The sequence below is a fragment of the Felis catus genome, chromosome B1 (assembly GCF_018350175.1).
Source record: "Felis catus isolate Fca126 chromosome B1, F.catus_Fca126_mat1.0, whole genome shotgun sequence".
Taxonomy (NCBI): domain Eukaryota; kingdom Metazoa; phylum Chordata; class Mammalia; order Carnivora; family Felidae; genus Felis; species Felis catus.
In genome coordinates this window covers 1,424,877-1,452,076 of record NC_058371.1, presented here as the reverse complement: position 1 = coordinate 1,452,076, position 27,200 = coordinate 1,424,877, and the positions used below count along the sequence as shown (strand labels likewise).

General features: G+C 54.2%; 1 protein-coding gene across 1 annotated transcript in view; it reads right to left on the bottom strand.

Moving 5' to 3' along the window:
- The window catches only part of DLGAP2 (DLG associated protein 2), a 784,363-nt gene that overhangs the window by 112,182 nt on the left and 644,981 nt on the right, over positions 1-27,200 (bottom strand). Inside the window, 1 exon segment of the mRNA XM_045055166.1 lies at positions 5,969-7,038. Within this exon segment, the coding sequence (XP_044911101.1) occupies positions 5,969-7,038 (1,070 nt within the window).

Here is a 27,200-nt window from a genome sequence, read left to right as displayed (position 1 = left end):
GAATCTAACCGCAAACTCTGACCAACACAAAATCAGCCTCAGGGCCGGCAAACACTTGAAACCCCAACTTCCTCCCACAAAGAATTCATCTCAACAGACATGTCCTGAAAGCCTGTCGCTGTGGGATGGGACAATTCCAGGTGCGAAGGCTGATGTCCTGCCGTGGGACCCAGTGCTGGTGGCCGTTCTGTGGGCCTGTTACTCATTATTCCTGCCCCGAGGGTGGCTGGGTGATGTGCTGCTTGCCTCCCTCCGGCTTGGGCTCTGGGGTCCTCAGGACTCTGCCTCCTAGGGGTCCCGCCTCCAGGTTCCGTCTCCCCAGACCTGCCCGGGGTGGGGTCTCCTGTCATGCGGCAGGCAGCACCCCCACAGCCCCGTGAAGAAGCCCTCCAGGTGAACCCTTCACAGGGGATGCTGTTGCTCCCAGACTCACCAGCCTGGTCATGGGGACACTGCACGGGACAGGAGTGACAGGCTGCCTAGAAACTGCCACATGCGTGAGGAGATGCGACCTCTTGGGGGAGTGGGCCAGGAAGCACATGGAAACCCTGTAAGAGGCAGGGGATGGCGAGGGGCTGGGAGAAGGACCAGCCGTTTCCACCAGGACGAGGGGGCAACAGATACGAGCACAGGGCGCACGTCACCAGGGACACAGCAGCTCAGCAGCTGCAAAAGTGGCCTGAACAACCGAAATTCCTGTGTGGCTGCAATGCCAAGCCGTTTCCTGTGGTGACGGGTCGCTGGGGACAGCCTTGGGGGGGAACCGGTTGTAGGGGCAGTCACGTGACCCCAGCGGCCCTACAGTCCCTGAAGCTCCTGTGGACGGTCCCAGGCAGATCACGTGCTGCCCGTGTGTGGACAACACCCAGGAGCCACTCTAAGTGAGCCCACTGATGGGGGGCCGCAGGTAGATCCAGAAACGAAAGGCATGACCCCTCTGGCCCTTTCAGGACTGTGCGTTCGTGTCCAAGGTGGCTTCGGACACGCCTCCCGGCCCGGTATTTCATTCCCGCCTTGGCAATGAAACGGCTGCCTTGGAGTGACCATGACCTAAGGTCTTGAGCAGGTCCCTGGCCAGGTTCCCAGACTGGAACCTGCCTCCGGCACCGTGGTGTGCACGCACTGAGGGCAGAGTAGCTGAGCGCGGGCTCCTCCCGCCGGCCACACAAGCTGTGCTCCTACTAGAACCGAAGGGCCTTCTGTGAAGCCTGTGGGAATAGCCGCTTTCATGAGGAGGCAGGAGTCCAGCGAGAACATGGGGTCGGGGGCTCGCCCACCCTCCGGTGCTGGGATCAGCCTCCTCTTGCTCAGGGGACACCGGGCAGCTTCCTTTCATGGTTTCCAAGTGTCCTCCGCGACGTCACGGGACAGGTGCACCTCTTGCCCAGGCGCGAGGTCTCTGTGCCGCATCAGGGCCCGGCCGCAGGGGGAGGGCGGTCTGCCGACTCCAAGCCTGCAGCCTGTTGGGCACCCGTGTCACAGACAGCTGAGCAGATGAACACAGACCAAGGGGCAGACCGGCACGGGGTGTGGGAGTCAGGCAGGAAGGAGATGCACACACGGTCGGCAGCCACTCGGGAAGGGGGCCCGGGGTGGGCAAGTCCTGAAGGAGGTGTACGGCCCCTGGCCCTGAGTTACAACAGACCCTTCACGTCCGATCGCGTGGAAGCCGATGGCTGGTACTGAGACTCCTTTCAGATGCTCGATGAAGAAACAATAAACAGGCTCTCTTTGAAAAAGACGGGTGGTTTCTCTAGACCCTGTAACAGGACCCGGAAACAAATGCAATTGGGAAATGTGGCATTAAAAATTTTTTTAATGTTTATTTATTTTTGAGAGACAGAGAGAGACAGAGTGTGAGCAGGGAAGGGGCAGAGAGAGAGGGAGACACAGAATCGGAAGCAGGCTCCAGGCTCCGAGCTGTCAGCACAGAGCCCGTATCCATGAACTGCGAGATCACGACCTGAGCCAAAGTCAGACGCTCAACCGACTGAGCCACCCAGGCGCCCCATGGGAAACGTAGCATTTTTAAGAAGCACTTTTGTGTGCATGCTTGATCTTCCCGCTGAACTTTTGCTTGGAGGCCAGACCCCCAGAGCCTGGGGAAGGGAGTCTGAGGTGCTCCCCAGCCGTGTGCAGACGACTGCACTTCATTCTGCTGCTACTTTTCTCTGATTGCTTCCCAACACGTCAATATGGAAGTGCTTCCTGTGTAGACGCCAGACACTGTGGCCACCAGATCTCCGAGGCCACCGATTCACCAGGAGGGACCCACAGGCCAGGTGAAGACACCCAAGAGGGGAGACAGGGGGCGGGAGGGGGAGCCTGGGAGGGGAGGGGCAGTGGGGACGCTGCAGCCATGGGTCAGGGGCCACGGAGCCACGGAGCCACGGAGCCACGGGCAGGCCAGGCCCACATTCCTGCCGGGGAAGGCAGGTGCACCTGCCGTGACTGCCCTCCCGCAGGCACCTCCCGCTTCGCGCATGGAGAACTCCCTGAGCTCAGGGCTGCTGTCAGCCCCCAGCCAGCGTGACATTCATTAAAAGTTTGACCTTAGGTGCTTTGTCTGCAGAGGTAGAAAAGACGAAAACATCTGTTTCAGAGCATAAAATGCCTCCTAATTTTCTTTCAATCCTGTCTATTGTCTGCTTCGACCGACTTAGAAACGCAAAGAGCCTTCCTCTGGCATGAACTCGGCGTCCGTACGGACCGAAGGTGGAGGAAAACGCAGCTCCCTCTCTTAGCTCCACGTCTGCCTAGTTTTCGGGGGAACGAATGTGAGCAGAACTTATAAGTGCTTATTCCTCCCTTCTTGTCTCCTAAGTTTTCTTCTGTAGGGTCTGCAGACACGTTCCTCCTCTTCCCCAGCTGTGGCTGGGAAAGAAACCTGGGCTCACAAGGGTCCGCAGATTCACATGTCCACAGGAAAGGTAGTACAGTCGGCAGGGGGAGACCTGTGTGAGGGCTGGACGTGGGTCCGTGACGTCCCGGGACAGCAGGACAGGCAGCCTGGGGAGACAGGGGCATCGCTTGTGAGGTCACCGCCATATTCGCCAGAGTGACCCACGGTGACGGAGCAGATGATGGCGGGACAGGAAGGAAGTGCTGAGCTGCGTCCTCCAGAGGGCACTGTCCCCGCCCTGGGCTCACCTCTGCTGTAGCACAGGTGTGGGTCTGTGCACTGAGACACAACTTCTTGAGGTCCTGGTCCTCCTCACCACCCGCCACACATCTGTGTCAGGACCGCGTATCCCAGGGGTCTAGAACTTGGCCAGGGCAGCCCCCGCTCACCTTCACCCCTGAGGCACCGGCTGCGCTGGGGAAGCTCTGGGAGGGAAGGGGGAGGACGGCTGAGGAGTGGGTTGCATGAGCACATGAGCAGAGGGACCACAGGAGCCCGAGGGGGGGACAGACGGGCACCTGCACCGACACCGTGAAGCTGGCGCAGACGGGACCAGATCGAGGGACGCCGCTCCTCCAGAGCTGGTTCCTCAACAACATGCACGCACACACACGCACACACACATGCACACACACACCCACATACACACGCACATACATACATGCACTTTAAGGAAAGAGAGAGAAAATGCAGAAGGAAACAATGGGCTTCAAAGAGACAGGTGAACCAATTTCCACGTAGCCCCTTATCTGGATCCAGATCCAAACCGTTGAAAAGAAATCGGGAGCAATGGGGACAGTTGAGTACTGAGCACATGTGTGAAGCTAGCACACGATCATTATTTCCTGATGTCTGAGGACAGTATTGCAGTTATGCTTCTAAAGACACAGCCCGTATCTTCTGGTGTGGATCCTTTACAGGTGAGTGCAGGAACGTGTCCTTGGGATGCGGGCATTTTCTTCCATCCTCGTGGGCGGGCGAGGGGTGTGGACGGGACAGGACCCTCTGGGAACCCACCTCCCTGAAGGGAGGTAGTGAGCATACAGGGGTCACTCTATTACACTCCTGCCTTTACAGGGGCTTCGTATTTTCCATAATGAAAACAAATTAAAACCAGCAGCTGGCAGACAGAGAAAGGATGTTTGGTCGAGGGCAGGAAGAGCCCAGGGTGTGAGGCACCACAGAGGACGTGTGGCAGGAGACGTGTCCTGGAAAGGGGCGGTTTTCGGAGGCAGACACCCGGGGGCCCACACACCGGAGACACAGCTTCACGGTGAAGTGTCCAGGAAGCCGCACAGAGAAGAGCGGGAGACTTTGCATTTCCAGCAGGGGCCGGCACGAACCCTGAGTCTGTTTGTCACGTTCCTTTAGACGGGCAGGTAAGACTCGTACGTCATACAGGACTGGGGCTTGCTAACCACAAGCAAAGCTGAAGCCCCTCCCACGGCTCTACAAACAACATCTCACCCCGCTACCAACTCGTGTCTTCGAGTCGATCTGCCTGTGAAAGTGACTTGTTAGCATTTCCTTTCAAAACAGAACCGCTGGCTTTTAGGCAGTGGGCCAGGGTGGCATCTTTGCAGCCACCTGCATCCTGGAAAGACCCACAGTCGTCCACCTGCCCCGTGAGTCCACTGCCCGGTGACTCAGCTAGTGTCCACCAGCGTCCCTCATTCTAGGGGTCGGGTCTCTCCAGGCGCACAAGGGACTGGGAGGGGAACACCGTCCCGTCCCTACCCAAGACAATTCTCCCCGTTCTGAGCTCTGCTAAGGGCACCGGCAGCCGGTAAGAGGGATTGGGAGGCATCTGTAGAGGAACAGGCGCCTCCTAATTGTAAGGGTGCTCAGGGACGGTGTCAGGAGGAGGCAGACACTCAGGGACGTCACAGAAGCATCCCGCCGTGAGCGGCTCTCGCCCTTTGCCCCGTTCACTTGCGTGTGTGTCTTTGCCCGCCCCTGACAAAGGCCCAGAGGCCGCCCCGGAGGAGCAGATACGTGTTCCAGGCACGCCCAGTGTTGCTTTAAGGCTCAGACACACTCCAGTCGGGAGAGGTCAGGGGGGCCCTGCTGGCTGCAGGCCACCTTCCAGGGAGGGAACAGACCAGGGGCTGATGTGCTTTGTCGTTGGGGCCACATCCTCCAGCCCTGGAGGCATCAAAGGAGTGGCCCACCGCGCTTGGGGCTGAGGACTGACAGGGGTGGCTTTGGGAGGGCCTCAGAGGCCAGCCCACTGCGCTCGGGGCCGAGGACTGACGGGGCTGAGCGGGGGCATTGGGAGGGCCTCAGAGGCCAGCCCACCGCGCTTGGGGCTGAGGACTGACAGGGGTGGCACTGAGAGGACCTCAGAGGCCAGCCCACTGTGCTTGGGGCTGAGGACTGACGGGGGATGGCATTGAGAGGGCCCCAGAGGCCAGCCCACCGCGCTTGGGGCCGAAGACTGACGGAGGCAGGGGCATTGGGAGGGCCTCAGAGGCCAGCCCACCGCATTTGGGGCCGAAGACTGATGGAGGCAGGGGCATTGGGAGGGCCTCAGAGGCCAGCCCACCGCGCTTGGGGCCGAGGACTGATGGAGGGGGTGGCATTGGGAGGGCCTCAGAGGCCAGCCCACCACGCTTGGGGCTGAGGACTGACGGGGGATGTCATTGAGAGGGCCCCAGAGGCCAGCCCACCGCGTTTGGGGCTGAGGACTGACGGGGGGGGGGGGGGAGGGGAGGAGGAGGTGGCACTGGGAGGGCCTCAGAGGCCAGCCCACCGCGCTTGGGGCTGAGGACTGATGGAGGGGGTGGCATTGGGAGGGCCTCAGAGGCCAGCCCACTGCGCTTGGGGCCGAAGACTGACGGGGGCGGGGGCACTGGGAGGGCCTCAGAGGCCAGCCCATCGTGCTTGGGGCCGAAGACTGACGGAGGGGGGTGAGGGGGCACATTGGGAGGCCCTCAGAGGCCAGCCCACTGCGCTTGGGGCTGAGGACTGATGGGGGAGGCGCATTGGGAGGCCCTCAGAGGCCAGCCCACCGCCCGCGACTGCCTGTCAGCGAGACCCTGCTGGGAGGCGGCCCGGACCCCTTACCTGCAGGTAGTGGCACGGCCTCAGGGCGGGCTTGGTGTCCTGGGGGAGCAGAGGCTTGTCCAGGTTCAGCGAGCTCTTGCGGTAGGCCTCCTTAGCCTGGCTCACGGTGAGCGTGGACCAGGAGCTCCGCTTCATGTACTTGGTGTCGGGCGTCATGGTCAGGCCCTCGCAGGCCGAGCACTTGACGTCGCTGTTGCTCTTGGACGTCTTCAGGGACAGGTCCCCGAAGGGGCCCGGGAGCACCTCGGGGTAGCAGTGGGAGACGTGGTCCACGTGGTGCCTGTTGACCACGCTGGACGTGCGGCAGGTGCTGTCGCTGTCCAGGTTGTCGTCGGAGCTCCACCAGCTGCTGGTGCCCGACCGGGGCTTGCCGTCGGGCTTCCGCTCCTTGCTTTTACTCCTCTTGCCGTGCTTGGGGTGGTGGGTGTGGTGGTGGTCCTCCGCCCGGCCGTCGCCCTTGGTCCCGTTGACGTGGCCCTTGGAGGGGCCCTCGAGCGAGTGCGACTTGGTGAAGAGTTTCTGCACGGAGTGCACGAGGTGCCGTATCCTGCCCGGGCTCTCGCCGCGCTGCCCCGCGGCCGCGGACGTCCTCTGGTACTGCAGCGTGTGGAACCCGTCCCTGTGCAGAGGCCCCTGCTTCTCGAACTGGTCCAGGAGGTTGGCGGGGATGCGGTTGGCCCTGGCGCCGGCGTGCGGCACGGCGCAGTCGTCTCTCGTGTCGTAGTGGGAGCTGTAGTGCATCCTGGGGAAGGTGCTGCTGGACACGTGGTCGCCCAGCACCACGGGCATCATCACACACTCCGAGTGCACGGAGCTGCCGGGGGAGCAGCGGTGGTGGTCCAGGGGGCAGCCGTCCACCGGGCTGAGCAGGTAGGGCTGCCTGGCCTCCTGCACATGGTGCAGGTGGTCGTGCGCGCGCTCGCAGTCCTCGGGGCCCGCGAGGCCGCAGGTGTGGGCGGAGCACAGCGGGGCTGGGGCCCGGCCCCCCGGCAGCCCCTTCATGTTCCTGGGAGCCGGCGAGTACCTTCCCTCATTGAAGTGCTGCGTCGGGGACCATGAGTACTGCTGGTCTGTTGAGAGAACACACAGAGCCGTTTCAGCCGCCACCCTCACTGATGTGCTGGAAGAGTCAATTATTGCACACCCCACGCGGGCACTGTTTTATCCGGTCCTCAGGGGTCAGTTTTGGGCACTGGAGAGGGGAATCATTTTTCCCTATACGCTGACTGCTCCAAAGTAGGAGGCTATTAAGGAGCATGAACTCTCAGGGCGCCCAGTGGCTCAGTCGGTTAAGCATCCAACTTTGGCTCAGGTCATGATCTCGTGGTTCGTGGGTTCAAGCCCCATATCGGACCCTGTGCTGACAGCTCAGAGCCTGGAGCCTGCTTCGGATTCTGTGTTTCCCTCTCTCTCTGCCCTTCCCCTGCTCACACTCTGTCTCTCTCTCTCTCAAAAATAAATGAACATTAAAAAAAAAATAGAAGCATAAACTCTGGTTATCCCTAAATATAGTTCTACAGCCACAAGTATGTATTGTCTGCGAGATTCATCAGGTCTCTGGACAGCAAGACTTTGTGCTATTAAACAAATCAACAATTTGGGGGCAAAATGAGTTACATTTCAATTAGATTTGAGTATTGTGGTTCAGTTTCAGAAGTTTAAAAAGTAACATTTGCTATTTAATTAGCAAATTTTATTTTATTTTATTTATTTTATTTATTTTATTTAATGAGCTTGCTCAGTAAGCTCATGTGATACGCACTCATGCATTAATCCCGAAGGGTCTAAAGCACGTCCTTGCGGCTCAGGGGGAGAAGAGGTGGCTTTCTCGAGGCCATCTGTCTGTGTCAAAGCAGGACTAACACAGGATGTCCTAACTTTCATTTCAGATACTTGCCTTTCAACTGTAAGATTCTACCCAGGACAGAAAAACATGGTTTGCTTATGTGAGATGCAATATTGTGCACAGATAAGTCCTAAGGAGTCGTCCCTCAGAGGGGGCTGGCTTTGTTTTCAGGCAGGTGGCTACGTGCTGTGGACATGAGTCCGGACACTGAACTGTTCAGGTTCAGGCCCCAGCTCTGCCACCACGTGGTGTGTGACTCCACGGGCCGGTCAGGCGGGCCAGCCACACTCCCTGTGCTTCTGTTTGCTCCTTGTGACGGGAGACAAGACATTGGCCAAGCAACAGGCAGGGCCTCAGGAGGAGGGCACTCTCTGGTGCCATCCGTTGTCAGTGTTGTAATTATCGTCCTTTTACATGCTCTTGGGTCAGCATCTACAAAGTTCTGGGTTTATTAAATCTAAGTGATTGGATTCCAGGATTCCTCAGAGAAGCCTCTCCTTCACCCCTGCTTCCTACTGACTCAGTGTTTCTGCTTCAGACTCAGTTCAGAGCTTGCTTCCAGAGGTCTCCAAACAGATGCAACAATAGACTCTGTTACAGTATATGACATACATATATGCATATCTGGTATACAATATGCATGTTATAGATGGGAAATAAAGACTATTATAGTAATATCCATACATTATGTATAGTTCATGTATACATATATAACATGCATATGTGGTATAAATATGCATATAACCTAAGAATGAAATACAAACTCTATTACAATATATAATATGCATATATAGTATGCATATACAATGAACCTATCTATACATAATATATGTATATAATGTAGATATATCACACATACAAGAAATATAGACTCTATTACAATATACAATATGCATATACAGTATGAATATATAATGCATATATCCATATATAATATATACATATTGCATGTAACATCCATATGCAGGAAAGAGAGTCTAGTATATTATATGCATATATGGTATGTATATATAATACATATATCTATATAATATGCACATATACTAATACGCATATAATATATGCACGAAAACAGACTAGTATATAATATGCATATACAGTATGTATAATGTCCATATATATGTATATAAATGTATATGTAATATATGGAGGAAATACACTGTTACAGGATATAATAGCGTATATGTCAAGTATCTCTAATACATATATCCATATATGATATATAGCATATAATATTCATACAATATATGCAGGAAATAGTCTAGTATATCACATGCATATATGGTATGTATATATAATACATATATCTATATGTGGCATATACAAATAATATTTAATACACATATAATTTATGCAGGAAATAGATCCTACTATAAAATATGCACATACAGTGTACATAACGTATCCATCCATTTATATGTATATAACGTATATGTAATACATACAGCAAACACAGACTATCACAGTGCATAACATGCATATATAGTATGTATACGTAAAACATGTATCCACATGTGCACATACGCTACATAATATGCATATAATAGAAGCAGGAGACACAGATGGAAGCTGTCTGTCACGGGAACAGGTGGGAAGGGCGTGAGAATGAGCACCGAGGAGAGAGACACTATGGGATAAGCCCAGACAGGATCTGAGGGCCCCGGCCTCCTCGTCCCACTGGGGGTGCCCAGATAGCTCTCTGTCCTGGGAAAACGGAGACCAGCTGGCTCCCTGGATGGGCCTGGGCTGTGTCCCTCTCCACAGCCCCTGCCACCTTCCCCACAAGGACATCAGGGTGCAGGGACAGCTCAGGCCGCCGTGTCACGACACTCGACCCCGGGGTGGCCGGGCGCTTTCTGCTGGCTGTCCCGGAAGGGCTGTCAGCGGCTGGGAAGCCCCGGAGGCAGACCTGCTGGCTCTCTCCCGGCCGTGCCCTCCAGGGCTGGCACTTGCTCCCACCTCCTCCCTGCCCTGGCTCAGACCCTGAGTGCCCGTCGCCAGCCAGGGCCACGGCAGCGGCCTCCTGCCTGCCTCCCCTCCCCTTGTCCTCATTCCCTCCCTCGCTTGCCCGTGCACATGCCAGCCTGCTCCTCCCTGCTCAGCGGCTCCCGGCTTACTGCTGAGTCCTCACTCGTCAGCCTGTATCCAAGCGGCCCCGGGGACGGCCTGCTCGGGGGATGGCCGTGTGCCAGTCCGGAGCGCGTGCCGGAGGCCATTGCTGACCGGGTGGGCTGGCCAGGCCCTCCCTCCCGCCCCTCGCTGTCGGTGAGGCATGCTGCTTTAACCAAATGCAACAACCCCTATTTCTGGCCATTGTTCTGTGGGCTCCTTCCCAGGCAGCATGCACTCTGCAGGAGCCCCGCAGTCCAGGCAACCCCGGGGGAGGCGGTCCCGCTGTGCGTCGTCCTGGAGGCAGGACAGGACTCGGGCTTCCGCGAGGCACCTGCGCCCCGCTTCCTCAGGGAGGAAGCTGTCTGCTGTCCCCTTGCTCCCGCGCTGGCCCAGCCCCCTCCCCGGGCTGCTCCAGCCTCAGGCCAGACCAGTCAGCCCGCCCCGCCCACCCGTCCCGTCCCGTCCCTGTCCTTGTCCTGGCAGCTCCTCACCTGGGAGGTGCCACCTGCAGCCTGGGGTCAGGGACACCCGACAGCAGACGCCAAACAGACATTCGGGGCAATTGTGGGAAACAGGAGAGAAACCTAAGAGATGCCAGTCGTCTCCTACATCATTTCTGACCAACTCTTCTGGTGACTGACGTAAGGAAGCATCATCCCCTGCGAACATCTGCCAAGAGCCTGGTCCCAGACATGGATTCAAAATGTCCCCTCTGCAGGCTCTGGACCGCCACCTGTCCAGGCCAGCTAGACGCGGACATATCCTACAAGGCAGAGGCACAATCTCGCAGATCCTGAAGGAGTCGGGGCACGACTTACCCTACTTGGGAGCGACGGACAGCGGCCGGGACCGGACGCTGAGCAGGGGTGGGGCTGTCTCCTAGGAAGGGCAGCACAGGGGCCTCTCCTGCACGTCCTCCGGAGCAGGGACCCCTTGTCTCCAAAGAGAGCCCGACCTCACTGGTGTGAGGGGCGCCACCGCCTCATGGGAGTGTCTGCCCTGGAAGAGCTCCTGGGCGCCTTCCTTTCTCAACAGCCAAATTATAACCACAGCACTTTAATATATTAGGAGAGGATAGTGTAGATTATATTATGTTTTAATATAATTAAAAGCAAGTTTTCAAAGGAAATTCAATATCCAGCTGATAAATAGCAAAACTATGTGCTGTAATCTAGACTTTACAGCAGCATAAAGTTGTCATCCTATTATCTTTTGCTTTATTTTTCCATTAACATGTAATTTAATACAATTCTAATCTTCCTCTATATTAAAAAGCACAACCATTATGGCTCCACTCACGTATCCTATTTCTGCCTCACGTTCGGCCCAGAAGCTACATTATGAATGCGGCCACATCAAAGAACAGTACAAAAGATAAAAGTTTAGCCGTAATGAATTGAATTTGATTATGTAACACATCGGAACACATTCTCATCTCTGCTCTTCGGGACTCAGTGCCTTGACGTAGGCACGGAAACTGACGCACTGCCTGGTAAAAATAATATCACGCCCAACGACAAACAACAAAACAATGTTCAGTAAACAATGGCAGTTCTAAAACGTGCATTAGAGACCTATATTACAGGTTGTTGTTGTCTTAAGTCTCTGGAACATGGAACAGACACTCGGGGGCTGGCAGTCTCTCTGTGTTAAGTGAGGCAACAGACACAGAATGTGGGGGCACCTTAGCTCCCTCATTGCCCGCTATTCACCGCACCGTATTTCGTTCTGAGGCAAGAGAAAACGGCGGTCTAATCCTCCTTATCCATTAGCTGTCTCCCCAAATTCAAACTACAGGGTAAAGGCACATTTTACTGTGGGATTTCACAAGACTGTTGGTGTTCTAATCTGAAAAAGTATGTTTTGAGTGTAGGGATAAAAAATTTAAAAAATACGCACGCTATCTCTGGGTGCGGGCACCATGTGCAGGGAGCCAGCACTTTTCACACGCAGCTGAGGAAGCCCAGGCTGGAAGGACAGGTGGGGAAGGTCACTGAGGTCGTACAGGCACGCAGACCTGCACGTACACGCAGCGTGCGCACAGCTCCAGGTGGCCTGCTGCCAGCACCAGCTGCCACCAGGTGGGGGAAGGCACTGGGTGAGGGCCCCATGGGCCCTTTCTCATTAAACCGGCTGCTGGTTGCACACCAAGCCCAGGCGTGAGCCAGCCAGGCTGGGCACACACGGCGGCGACGGGCTCAGGCCCGAGTCTTGGAGAACGCGTGGAACCGCCCCTGCACCCCAGCCCTGGAGGCAGGCACCCCTCCCCGAGGTCCCGCCGCACTGAGGACACCAGCTGTGTCTCCCGGGGGCCTGAAGCTCACCGAGTCAGGTGAGGTGCCTGCCTGCCTTTCGTCTGATTTTATTCTATGTGCCCACCGGGCAGACGTGTTTCCCTGTCATCGTCACTGCACTTGCTGTGCACCCTAAAAGGAACATCCTCACTAAAGGTAGAAGCTAAGAGTAAAGAGCAGCCTGCACAAGATGACACCAAACAATACGGACTTGGTGAGCGGGCTGTGGAGCCGCTTGCTGAAAAGCGAAATATTCTGCTATCGTGTATTTTTCCCACACCAGTTCCACTTACCATCGTGTCTTCTGCCCCCGTGCAGAGCTGTGAGGTGCCCCCACTCCGTCCCTGGGGTTGCCCTGGCTCCCTTTCTCTTCTCTGCTGCCTTCACCCTTTACACACCCACCCATCCTTCCTGCTGAGGCACCTGCCTCAGCCTCCTTCTCTGGTAAGTCTTCAGACCCACGGTCCCATCTGCGTCCGTCGGGACCTCACAACATACGCATGAGCTGGGGGGTGTGATAAGAAACAGCCACGTGAACCTACTCCTGTATCTTCCACGTGAAGGTAGGAAAGATGTCTCCCGCCATATGTTAAGAGGACCCTACCTGAACCCCCATCAACAAAGGGTTTCCTCAAAAATTTAACAAAAGAGTACAACATAAGTATGTGGACCACTGCAAAGCACGGCGGGAGGAGTCCGTGATGCTCTGGACCAATGGACAGGTGTCCCTTATTCGTGGACTGACTTAGCACGGCGAAGGTGGAGACACTTCCCGAACTGATGTACAGACTCCACACAACCCCTATCAAAATCACAGTTGGCTTCTTTGTAGAAATTCAAAAGCCGACCCTAAAATTCATACAGACAGAAAAAGAAAACTAAGTGTGAAGCTAGAGGTAGGAAGGACATAGTAAAGCTTAGAGCAGAGATAAATGAAATGATGGAGGGCATCAACGAAACCAGAAGTTGGTTCTTTGAAGAGACCGACAAATTGACAAGCCTTTGGCTGGAATGGAAGAGAGACCGTTCGAATGACTAAAATCAGAAATGAAACTGGGGAGTTACCTCTGATGACATAAATAAAAAGGATTATGATACTATGACAACTTACACTAAAAAATAGACAACCTAGATGAAATGGGTGAATTCATGGAAATACACAAATTATTTCCAGAAGAAACAGAAAATCGGATCAGACCAATAACAATAAGGAGACTCAATCAGGAATCAAAACCTCCCAACAAAGAAAAAGCCCAGGACCCGATGGCTTCACTGGTGAATTCTGCCAAACATTTAAAGAAAAATTAATGCCAATTCTTCCCAAACTCTTCCAAAAAGTTGAAGAGGTGGGAACACTTTCTAGCTCGTTCTATGAGGCCAGCGTAACCTGATATGGAAGCCAGATCAACGTATCATGAGGACAGAAAATTACAGACCAATATCTTTTATAAACACAGATGCAAGCATCCTCAACAAAATCTAGCAAACCTACCCAGCAGTGTATTCCAAGTATCATACACCATGACCAAGGGGACTTATCCCGGGAATGCAAAAGAGGTTCAACATAGAAAAATCAACATATTACAAGAGAGTAATAGGACCAAAGCAAAAACACGTGACCAACTCAACTCAAATGCAGAAAAGGCATTTGGGAAAATCAAACAACCTCTCATGGTAAGAACACTCAGAAAACTAGGAACATAAGGGAATTTACTCAACGTGATAAAAGCAGTTATGAAAAACTCACAGTTAACATACTCAGTGGTGTAAGACTGAAAGCTTTTGCCCTAAGATCAGCACGAGACAAGGGCTTCTGCTCTTGGTGTTGCTATTCAACCCTGAACAGGAAGTTCTAACCAGGGCAATTAGATAAGAAAAAGAAATAAGAGACATCCTAATAAGAAAAGGAGATGTATCTATCTCTATTTGCAGATGACATATTCCTAGAGAGAGAAAATCCCAGAGAATCCATAAGAAAGCTATTTGAGCTAATAAACAAATTCACCAAAGTTGCAGGTTACATGATCAAAGCGTGCAAGTCAGTTATGTGTCTACATCTCAGCCACGAACAAACCAACAATGAAATTAGTAGAGCAATTCCACTGACAGTAACGTCTTCGACAATCAAATGGTCAGGACTACATTTAACTGAGGAGGTGAGACATGTGTATCTCGAAAACTAGAAAACATCTCTGAAAGAAATTAAAGATTTAGATAAATGGTGGGGCAACCGGGTGGCTCAGTTGGTTGAACGTCTGACTTCGGCTCAGGTCATGATCTCACGGTCTGTGAGTTCGAGCCCCGCATCGGGCTCTGTGCTGACAGCTCGGAACCTGGAGCCTGCTTCCGATTCTGTGTCTCCCTCTCTCCCTGCCCCTCCCCTACTCATGCTCTGTCTCTCTCTCTCTCTCAAAAATAAATAAACATTAAAAAAAAAAGACAGATAAATGGAAAGACATCCTGTGTTCATGGATTAGATGACTTTCAATACTACCCAAAGTCACCTACAGACTCAACATGATGCCTATCAAAATTCCTGCTGGCTTTTTTGCAGAAGTGGAAAAAAATCAGTCCTCAAATTCATGTGGAGACACAGTGGGTCCCAAACATCCAAAACAATTTGCAAAGCAAGAAGGAAGTCGGAGGGCTCAAAGGTCCTGTTCCAAAACTTACTACAAAGCTATGGTAACGAAAACAGTGTGGCACTATCCCAGGGATATACATACAGGCCCATGGAATAGCGTTGAGCGTCCAGACATGAAACCACACATCTGTGGCCAGTTCAGTTCTGATAAGAGCGCTAACACTGTTAAAAGAATAGCCTCTTTTATAAATGGTTCTGGGATAACCCAGTGGCCACGTGCAAAAGAACAAAGCTGCACCCCTTATACTATATGCAAAAATGAACTCAGAATAGATCAGAGAACTAAAAGGAATAAAAGCATACAACTCTTTAAAGAGAAAATGCACATCTCTCCTTGGTCATGTGAATTAGAAGAGGTTTCCAGACATGCCATCCAAAGTCCAGGAAACAAAGAAAAAGACAAAATGGATTTCCTAAAATTAAAAACTTCTTGCTTTAAAGCAAACTACCAGGAGAGTGAAGAGACAACCCACAGAATGGGGAAGATTCTTGCAAATATGCATCTGATAAGGAAATTATATGTAGAGTACATAGAGAACACTTACATCTCAGTTATAAAAAAGGCAAATAATATCCAAATAAAAATGGGCAAAGTTGCTGAACAGATATTTCCCTGAAGAAGATACATAAATGGGGGGCTCATTTGGTTAAGCAACCAACTTCGGCTCAGGTCATGATTCCATGATTCGTGGGGTTGAGCCCCGCATTGGGCTCTGTGCTGATAGCTTGGGGTCTGGAGCTGCTTCAGATCCTGTGTCTCCTTTCCTCTCAGTTCATCCCCCTACTTGTGCTTTGTCTCTCTCTCAAAAATAAAGAAGATACCTAAGTGGCCAATAAGTATGTGAAAAGATGCTCAACGTCATTAACCATCAGGGAAACGGAGCTGAAACCAGTGAGATACCCTTCACACACACCAGGATGTCTGTAACAGATGGATGGGAACAAGGGTTTCGAAGCGCACAGGGAGGTAAAACCTGACACACCACTGGAGAGGGGAGAACGTGAAATGGTGCAGCTGCTGTGGAAGAGTCTGGCAGTTCCTTACATGACCCAGGGATCCAACCTGCAGGCACACGCCCAACAGAGATGTAAGCCTGTGTCCCCAAAGCTTGTGGACTTCTGTTCTCAGCAGCACCGTCCACAACACAGCCCCAAAGTGGAAACAACCCCACTGTCTATCACCTGATGAATACACAAAGGGCCGTATCCATTCAGTGGAATGTTAGGAGGCAACAGAAACCAAGGACTGAAACATGATCCCACTTCTGTGCAGCGTCCAGGACAGGCAGGTCCTCAGGGACAGACAGCAGCTGGTTGCTGGTCAGGGGCTGGGGCAGGGAGGATGGGGAGTCACTGCTGAGGGTATGGGCACTAAAAATGCTCTCAGTGGATGGCACTGTTGGTTGCATACGTCTGTAAGTACGCCGAAAACCGCACGTGGATGGGCAAAGTGTACAATGTGTGTACTTCCCCACAAAGCACGTCATGAATAAACACCTATAATGGGAGGAGACATAAACAAAAACATGAAGTTGAACACATTCAAACTTTAATTTACAAAATTTTCCCCATGTATGTTAGAACCCAGCAAAAAAAACCTGCTTAGTAAAATTTAGGGAAGCAGTAAGCTTGTTGGTTTGCTCCTTAATGGCTTCTGTCTAGGGCACAACACGTGTGGTCGAAGCCGTTAGGCTCAGAGGCAAACTTGGGGCTCAGTGCAAAGGTCCTGAGCATGTTCACACGCATCCTCCTTTGTCCCCCGTCTTTGCCTTCCTGGATCACGTGTCGTGATCAGATTTCTGTTCCGTCAGGATATTTTACGTGGTTTGGTTATTCACTGTTCTACCTTCTTACAAAATCAGACAAATCTGATGACAATGGTTCAAGTTGTGCAGTGAATGGTAGCTTTTTGGTGCATTGGGAGCCCCCTGCTTGGGGACCGTAGGGGGCACATCGGGGCAGCCTGTCTGGGGACCGTGGGGGTCACATGGGGGCAGCCTGTCTGGGGACCATGGGGGGCGCATTGAGGCCCCCTGCCTGGGGACCGTGGGGGGAGGCGCATCGGGGCAACCTGGCCGGGACTCCGTAGGCTTCACTGAGTCTCCTGCGGGGACAGCAGCCAGCACCTGTCCTGGGACACTCACATTCCTCACATAGCGAGGCTCTGCCTTTATCCACCCAAGATTCAAAGGTGTGGAGACCAAGGCTTCACACCAGAGTCACTTGGGAAGCATTTCGAGGGCAAATTCCCAGGCGCGGTCCCAGGCGTGGTGAGACTTCATCTCAGGATGTGGGTCATCAACCTGCAAATACCTCCGTGGCCCTCGGGTCCGTGCCCCTCACTGCTGATTTGTCATGTGCAGCATCATGTTGCCCAGCTGGCCTCCCGTCTCTCCAAGTCACTCCCTGTAGTTAGTAGAGTCCCTTTGGCCACCGTGGTGCATCCTCCTTGGTGTCTGGCCGGCCGGTGACTGTAGAAGTGAGCGACACTTGACCACATGCCGTGAGCACTCGTGTCCTCCCAGGGGTGGGGGCCGCTTGCGCATCTCTCCGGATGCCAGGCACACTCGTGTCCTCCCGCATGTTCCCAGCCTGCCGTCGCTCAGGAGAACTCCTCATCTTCAAGCGCTCTGAGCCCCTTTGAAGGAAAGGTTCTGCAGGAGAGGCCTTGCTGCGTCCTGACTGTGAGGCCCCGGGCTGAGTTCAGTGGAAAGCATCCGGCTGAAGCACTTCTCTTCACTTCCTGTGCTTTCCTTCTTTAGATGTCCTTTTAAAAAGATCCTAGTGTTGTAACATCAGGGCTCCCGGTGGAAGAAACCCTCCACGTTTGTGCGGTTTCACACCATTTTCAAAAGCATGAGTGTGTTACCCACAAACGGTTCCAGCGTGGCGGTATCTCTCAGTTCCACAAGCGAGCACAGAGGGAGGCCCTGGGAGGAGGCGCGTGGCCGTAGCGTGTGGCCGCCGCCTGACCGGGCTCTGCAGCTTCTGACACGAGGCCACCCAAGCGCGTAGAGTCAGTCAGAGGCTGTTCTTGCCACCGCACGGCGTGGCCTGCCGGATCGCCATGGGGTCCCCACCGCCCCCTCTGCAGATAAGAGGCTCGGGGACAGCACCCAGTCAGTGTGTGCAGAGGCCGCTGAAGGGTTTGCACACCCCACCTCGTTCTCGCACTGCTGGTGAGGTTCTGCCCGTCGGCACATGGCGCGAAGCACCTGCTGGGAAGCACGTGCTGTGGTGTGGTGGACAAGACCGTGGGGACAAGGGAACAGGCCCCATGCGCCTCGGTGGTGACAGGTACTGGGAAAGTCAGGTGGGCTTGCTGGGAGGCCCCGTGGGGCAGAGCCTGGGTGAGGCGTGTGCAGGCCGGCCAGCGTGGGGTTCCCCGGGGACTTGCTCCACTTCCGATAGATCGGGAGGTCTCGGGGGCAGGAAGTGGCAGGAGAGCCGTAGGTTGAAGGGATCTCTGTACTGTGAGCGTGGACAGGGCGTTTGGAGCCAAGGCGGGGAATCAGGAGGGGACTTCGCGGGGATTCTGGCAGTGGTGCCAGTGGCCTCCACCACGTCTCCCCGACGGGATGGTGACAAGCAGTGCCGTGCACTGAGTGTCCCCCAGACTCACAGGGCAGGGCCCCAGCCCCCGTGGGACTGTGTGGACACAGGGCCTGGAGGAGGAGACGGAGGCTGAGTGTGGTCCCGGGCGGGCGCGCTCACAGGAAGGGACCCAGCGCGGGCTCTCCGCCCGTGAGGACACAGCCGGACGAGGATGCGAGTCTGCCGGCACCTGGACCGTGGACGTCCAGCCTCCAGTGTGTGAGGGACGAGCCTGTGGTTTGAGCCGGTGTGTGTGGTGTTCCGTCTCAACAGTCCGAGGGACAGAGACGAGCAGTAAGTATGGACATGAATGCAGCGCGTCCTGTGTGGACAATGCTTCTTCCACGACACAGTCTGACCCGCAGAGCAGCCCTCGTGTGGTAGCCGTTAGCACCAGCTCTTCCAAACAAGGAAAACGGGGTCAGGGGGCAAATGGCTTGCCCAAGGTCAAACAACCCCAAAGCAGGACCCCAGCAGGACTCAAAAGACTGCCGTGTCCCCTCTGAGGTTTGCTTGGGTTCTAGGTACAACCACATTATGACCCCTGGGGCTCTAGGTATAACTATGTTATGATCACTGTGATTCTAGGTACTACTACATTGTGCCCCCTGGGGTTCTAGGTATGATGACATTGTGGCCCCTGGGGTTCTAGGTATAACTACATTGTGGCCCCTGGGGTTCTAGATATGACTATACAGCAGCCCCCTGGGGTTCTCGGTATGACTACATTGTGGCCCCTGGGGTTCTAGATATGACTATACTGCAGCCCCCTGGGGTTCTAGGTATGATGACATTGTGGCCGCTGGGGTTCTAGATATGTCTACACTGCAGCCCCCTGGGGTTCTCGGTATGACTACATTGTGGCCCCTGGGGTTCTAGATATGACTATACTGCAGCCCCCCCTGGGGTTCTAGGTATGATGACATTGTGGCCCCTGGGGTTCTAGATATGTCTACACTGCAGCCCCCTGGGGTTCTCAGTATGACTACATTGTGGCCCCTGGGGTTCTAGATATGACTATACTGCAGCCCCCTGGGGTTCTAGGTATGATGACATTGTGGCCCCTGGGGTTCTAGGTACAACTGCATTGTGGCCCCTGTCGATGGGATGGTTCTCAGTCCACAAATTGTGCGGTCTGCGATCCGAGGAACTCCCCCTGTTTCAAGTGTGCGGTCCCTCCAGTCACCACATGGTCGGGTCTCCTTCTCTCACCAGCCCCTCCCTAGACAGCTTGAACGATCGTCTGCAGGGCTGTGACAGGCTCAGAGGCCCACTCCCACCCCCTTTACATGGAGTTCACCAAGGGCCCTGGAGAAGGTCACTGTTTTTAGTTCCGGAGGGTCTCTTTCGACACATGCTGCTTGTCGCTAAACAAACACACAGTGAGGGTCAGCTCCTCTCCTGGGGCTGAAAGATGAGCGACCCCTTCCACAACAGGGGCTGCACAGTGGGGAGGCTGTCGTGCTGCACACCGAAGCGGCCACTGGAGCCTGAAGCTTCGTCCCTCTGACAGCTAGCTGTAGGTGACTGTCATCCTCGTTCCCCGGGGGACACATCCAGGGCCTTCCTCTCACCGGGAAGTAGGCTGAATTATTACGACAAACCCCATTCCTAGAAAAGCAGGTCACAGAGCTCAGAAAGATAAGCCGTGGGGCCCCCTGGCCCCCAAGGAGGAAGCAGGGCGACCACACCACCTCCCCAGCTCAGGACGCGCACCTGCACAGCACGGGGGTGTCAGCCTTCGGCTCCTCTCGGATGTTTTATCTTATCACACAGCCACCCGGCCGAGGGGCCGAGTCTCACAGAAACCAGCCCAGGGACCTAAAAGGAACTTAACATGCTTTTCTTTCCCCTGCACTCAACTCTGGTCGGGTTTCAGGGACTTCCGTGTTTGTGAGACGTGTTTGGAGGTTAGATCGGGCCGAGTGTTGCTGAGGCCTGACGGGGGGATACGCCGATCGCAGCAAGGAGTTTGGGGTGCGTCGCAGAGATGTGAGTTGGTTAGGGTGCGTATTGGGGTGGATCTTGAAGGAGATAAAAGCAAGAGAGACTTGAGGGTGAACAGCAGGCAGACGGGCAGGAAAGGAAGAAGGGACGAGAGAGGGGAGCGGCCACTGGAGGCGGCCAAGTGCGTTGCTGGCAAGAGCGACGCTTCTTGCTCCCTGGGAGCGGCCGCAGGCCTGGCGTCCCACCGCCCAACCTCCACCCCTCTGAGCTGCGGCTGTTGAGGCCACGGTGCCTGAGTCCCAGCCGCAGCGAACCCCTCTCTTTCCTCCACTGCCCCTGTGCCCACTGCGCGGTTTCTCAGAGCTTAGCCGCCTGGCCTGCCAAGACCCTACCCTCTACAAGGTCCTCTGCTCCCCCAACCCCCGGGTGCCCTGAACTCTCCCACAAAAACTCAGTCTGTGCCTTCTCCACACAGGAAAGAATGCTCTAGCTGTGCCTTTCTACCCACTCACTCGTGCCCCACCCACCGGTCCTCACACGCACACGCCGTGCATTCAGTGTCTGCAGTGCACCATGCTGGCGTCAGGGGTCAGGTGTCGGGAAGGAAGCAGATGAGACGGTCCCTGTTCTGAAGAGGCAAGGTCTGAAACTCATGGTCTAGTGGGAGAAACAAGCATGGGGACCAATCACTGGGGCAGAGTGCGTTCTGTGCACAGAGAGGCATGTGCAGTACAGGCAAGCGTCAGGGGCAAGAGGGCCAGGGGGCGGGCCGGGAGGTGATGCTGGGGTGAGGGAGACGGGGGCGGGCCAGGAGGTGATGCTGGGGCGAGGGAGATGGGGGCAGGCCGGGAGGTGATGTTGGGGTGAGGGAGATGGGGGCGGGCTGGGAGGTGATGCTGGGGTGAGGGAGATGGGGGCGGGCTGGGAGGTGATGCTGGGGCGGGAGGGCCGGGGGGCGGGCCGGGAGGTGATGCTGGGGTGAGGGAGACGGGGAGGGGGGGCTGGGAGGTGATGCTGGGGCGGGAGGGCCAGGGGGCGGGCCGGGAGGTGATGCTGGGGTGAGGGAGACGGGGACAGGCCGGGAGGTGATGTTGGGGTGAGGGAGATGGGGGTGGGCCGGGAGGTGATTCTGGGGTGAGGGAGATGGGGGCGGGCCGGGAGGTGATGCTGGGGCAAGGGAGATGGGGGAGAGCTGGGAGGTAATGCTGGGGCGGGAGGGCCAGGGGGCGGGCCGGGAGGTGATGCTGGGGCGAGGGGGACGGGGGTGGGCTAGGAAGTGATGCTGGGGCGGGAGGGTCGGGAGGCGGGCCGGGAGGTGATGCTGGGGAGAGGGAGATGGGGTCGGGCTGGGAGGTGATGTTGGGGTGAGGGAGATGGGGACGGGCCGGGAGGTGATGTTGGGGTGAGGGAGACGGGGGCGGGCCAGGAGGTGATGCTGGGGCAAGGGAGATGGGGGCAGGCCGGGAAGTGATGTTGGGGTGAGGGAGATGGGGACGGGCCGGGAGGTGATGTTGGGGTGAGGGAGATGGGGACGGGCCGGGAGGTGATGCTGGGGTGAGGGAGACGGGGGTGGGCTGGGAGGTGATGTTGGGGTGAGGGAGACGGGGGTGGGCTAGGAAGTGATGCTGGGGCGGGAGGGGCGGGAGGCGGGCTGGGAGGTGATGCTGGGGTGAGGGAGACGGGGGCAGGCCAGGAGGTGATGTTGGGGTGAGGGAGATGGGGACGGGCCGGGAGGTGATGTTGGGGTGAGGGAGATGGGGACGGGCCGGGAGGTGATGCTGGGGTGAGGGAGACGGGGGTGGGCTGGGAGGTGATGTTGGGGTGACGGAGACGGGGACAGGCGGGGAGGTGATGCTGGGTGAGGGAGATGGGGGCGGGCTAGGAAGTGATGCTGGGGTGGGAGGGTCAGGAGGCAGGCCGGGAGGTGATGCTGGGGTGAGGGAGACGGGGGCGGGCCAGGAGGTGATGCTGGGGCGAGGGAGATGGGGGCGGGCCGGGAGGTGATGTTGGGGTGAGGGAGATGGGGGCGGGCTGGGAGGTGATGCTGGGGTGAGGGAGATGGGGGCGGGCTGGGAGGTGATGCTGGGGTGAGGGAGACGGGGACGGGCCGGGAGGTGATGTTGGGGTGAGGGAGACGGGGGCGGGCTAGGAAGTGATGCTGGGGTGGGAGGGTCGGGGGCAGGACGGGAGGGAGGTGATGCTGGGCAGGAGGGATAGGGGCAGCTGGGAGGCGATGCTCGGGCGGGAGGGACAGGATCCTCGCCTGTAGCCCTCGCAGTCCTGTCCTGCCTGCCCACCTCCTGGGTGAATCCGTCATTTCCCAGTCAAGTGCCAACAGTGGTCTGACTTGGAACCCCATGGGAACACGGACAGGCTCAGCCACCTGCCACCTCGGTGTGTGGAGTGGAGGTGATGAGCATTTTCAGGACTCAGCTCCTCTCCAACACTGTGACTGTCTTGTTGAGGTGATAAAACAACGGTTTTGTACAATCGCATCGAGGAATAGCGTCGGAAGCATACCTTAAAAATAACCCCAAATTTGCTAAAGTAAAATCGAATCTCTGGCGTATTCTCCGTATCACACATATTTGGACGAGAGCTTGAGACAACGTGTGTGTCCAGCAGGCACGCCTACCTGACCCTGGTGACCTATGCACATGCCATTATCCTGCACCACAAACCCTGTATCCCGGTGGTCCTTCAGAGGAGGGGGGTTAAGGGTGGCTCCTGGTCCATCACGGGACCATGTGCATTGGCGACGGAGGGAGAAAGTGCATCCTCTTCCTTGGGGAATTTGAAATCCAGACACTCAGGGACAGTGGTACAGGAACAGCAGAGAGGGGAACGCCTCAGCTGTCACATGGGATGACCAGGGCCCAGGGCACGATGACCAGAGTCACAGGGGCCCCACCTGCAGCTGGTTGTGGAGGCTCCCACTCTGCCTGAATGTTCTGGTCACAAGCAGCAGTCAGGCTGATGCTGGCAGGTCGCCATGCACCTGTCCACCAAACCGCCCCTGCAGGCGGCCCACGGCACCTGTCCCCTGCAACCAGAGAGGGCTGAGAGCGGGACCACGTGGAGACAGAAGCGCACACTTCACCGGATGGAGCCACGTGGCCAATTTGGAAATGGAATTGATGGAAGGAGGACTGAATCCACTCAAACCACAGTCTCACTGTTGACTCTTGTCACTGGTTCCACAGCATAGCATGCACACTGTTGAGTACACACAAAAACAAACCAGACGCTAGGGATTTAACTTGGCTCCTTGACCAGGAGTAACAGTAGCACGATCAATACTCCGTAAGACGCACAAGTAGCTTTTTCGTTGTTGTTCTGACTCCCACTGATTCCACGCAGCGTATGTAGGTTCTAGTTTAAAAGGAAGGCTGCACACAGACGCCTCCAATGTGTCATGTGGATGTGAGCTCTGGGATCCAGGCTCAGTGCTCCCGTCTTTAGCTCTTTCGCAGACTTTCATCATATTTTCGATGAAGCATTTACGGTGAAGACGTTTGCAGCTTGATTGCACTTAATTACCAAGTGACTTCTTATTTATGGGCCAAATAAATAGCTTTTAAACCCATCTTGAGTCTATCATTCACAAACAACGGCTTCTAAAGCACCGAAGAAGATCTCTATTAGTTGTAAACCTAATCCCGTTATTCAAGGAGCCAAGTCATTTCTGGCACTTTCTGTCTTACAACATCTGCCTTGTGAAATACGTGGTTAGCCTGACAAAGCAGTTAGAATTTTTTCCCAAATCTCTTTCTTCTAAGTTTCCTTTGGTACAAATCAGAGAGACTCCTTGATAAATAAATCTTTCTTACCTTCTCTATAGGTGATTATCTCATAGGTTTGCTTTGACAGAAATTTATAACCTGTCACAAGCGTCTGTTGCCAATTCCCAAACGCAAACCTCAGAGTCTTGTAGACGAATGATTGTTCTATGATTTTTGAGAATCGTTTCACGAGCAAACATAATTTTCAAATAGGAACTCACAGTAATTTTTAAAGTAGTATCAATGATGACTTTCTCATTTTATAAACTTGAAGTTTAATGAAAGTTAATTTTAATACTTTAGGTGATGGAAACTCATATTTCATCATTTTATAAACATTTTAATCTATATATTTTTTATATATTTTTTATTTATATACATATTTATATATTTATTTAAGGGGGAGAGAGAGACAGAGAGAGAGAGCAAGTAGGCAAGAGAGACAGAGAACAAGTAGGGGAGAGACAGAGAGAACAAGTAGGGGAGAGAGAGAACAAGTAGGGGAGAGAGACAGAGAGAGAGCAAGTAGGGGAGAGAGACAGAGAGAGAACAAGTAGGGGAGAGAGACAAAGAGAGAGAATCCCAAACAGGCCCCATGCTCCGCGTGGAGCCTGACGCGGGGCTCGATCCCATGAACCATGAGATCATGACCTGAGCCAGAGCTGGATGCTCAACCGACTGAGCCACCCAGGCGCCCCAACATTTTAATTTAAAATCCATGCTACCTGGGCACCTGGGTGGCTCAGTTGGTTGAGCATCCGACTTCGGCTCAGGTCATGATCTCACGGTTCGTGAGTTTGACCTCCGTGTCGGGCACTGTGCTGACACTTAGAGCCTGGAGCCTGCTTCGGATTCTGTGTCGCCCTCTCTCTCTGCCCCTCCCCTGCTTGCTCTCTGTCTCTCTGTCTCAAAAATAAATTTAAAAAAAGCAAACTTAAAGTCAACATATTTCTGCACATTTCTTTGAATCAAACAGGTCTGTCAAGAATCAACATAAGCTGTTATAGTTAAGACGAGGTAACACGTGAATCCCTTACTACTTGAGGGCGCTTATAAATGAGCATGACCTCCTGAGAAATAAGTGAGCCAAGTCTCAGAAGGCACAGAAGTCTTTATCCCTGTAGCCAGGTACTTAGAGTTTTGGTGTTCAACGTACAGAACAGTCTGGAATGCAGAAACCACTTTTGCGTGAGGATGTCTCTGGTAGTATTAGAAAACCGATCTCTTCTTTGCTTGTTTATTTATATGCTGACATGTTCCAATAAGGACTTGGCTTGATTTATAAATACAAATGAGAAAGTAAGGTAAATAAAAATTAAATATAAAGTGTAGGGACAAAGCGCAGACTGCCCCCAAGATGGGCCACTTTGGCACGATCGTGATGGTGAGTTAAAGGCGATGAAACCCCAGCACGTTCAGGAAAACCTCTTCCCCTCGGAGTCCACCGCCTAGACTTACACTAGAAAGCCTGCCCCCGGAGGAGAGCTATTAATAACAGACTCCTCTTTACCTAAGAAACCTCTCTGCACAACAGGGCCACCTTCGTTCTCCAAACCCCTCCTCTTACCTTCCTGCTCATGGCCTTCCTCCCCTTTGTAGCCCCACAGGATGTCACAGAAGCGTCACGTTGTCTGAGGAATTTGGAATTTTGGCTGTCTTTGGAATGTCCACGTCTGCGTGGATTCCCCACCCGTGGCTCTCACACCTGATTTTCTCCTGTTCGTCTGTGTCATGTCCACATGACTCTTGGTCAGCTGGAAGGACCCAGGTAGGGACAGGACATTTTTGCTTCATGACAGAAGCGAGAGAAAGAGGCGTGGAATGGTATGAAGCCGGAAGGGAGGCTCATGACTCCCGTGAATTAGCTCCAGGCGGTTCTCAGACCCACGCAAGGGGAGGGACAAACCTGAAGCGTCCATAGGCTCAAGATGCATTGGTCACAAAAGTGCAATTTCAAAATCAAAAGAGAATTTCCCTCTCTGTGTCTCCTGAGAGAATATTTTCTAGCTGTATTGAGAAACAACTGACATATCACCTTGCGTAAGTTTAGGGTATCCCACACGATCTGGTAAAATGAGAACAATTTCATAGACACAAAAACGCAAATCACTAACAAAAGGTTTTAACCTCACAAGCAACTTTAACCACCAAACTATATGAATAAAATAGATCCAGGAACAAAACAAATGAGCCAAGGAAAAAAAGAGAGCGCGGCAAACCGCTAAACAGACTCCTAACTCCAGAGACCGCTGGTGGTCACCAGAGGGGAGGTGGGTGGGGGACGGGGGTTATTACCCAGCACGCTAACTAACTGAAATGTAAATAAAAACCTAATTGAAAAAGGAAGCACAGATGTTTCACCAAGAAATTTATCCAAAAAGGAGGATGGGCTCTTCTCAACATCACCAGGTCAAGAGTATGAGAACATATGCACACACACCTGCACACGCGGGCACACACACCCGCACCCTACCCACACACTCCCATACCGTAGACCACACACACACACACTCTCTCTCTCTCTCTCTCTCTCTCTCTCTCTCTCAAAAACAAAAATAATAATTGGAATAAACTTCCAAGTGAAATGTGCCGGAAAACAAACGCTGGTCCCTAACCAGCTATACTGGAATGCAACAACGTCCTTCCGAGTGGGCACGTTTCTACCTCCCGGATGGCAGGCCCCGCGGGTGTGTGGTGAGGAAAGGCCCCCCCGCCCTGAATGCTCACCGCTGCCGTCCGGGGAGGGACACCTGTGCTCACAGGACACCATCCTTAACAAGTGCCACAGCGGTTTTTACACTGGCCAGGCAATTCTTGGACATGCTTCCTGTGTGCTCAAGGCACAAGTATTTGCGGGTTTTCCACGCAAGCTCGTCTGGAGGCATTTAAATGCTCGGCAAGCCCGCGCGGCTGGAACGTGCCTGGACCCCCACCTTACTTGTGAGAATGCTCGGGGACTCGCATAGCACATTCTGGGTAAGAAATGTTGGATTTAGTACTTCTTGTCAATGCA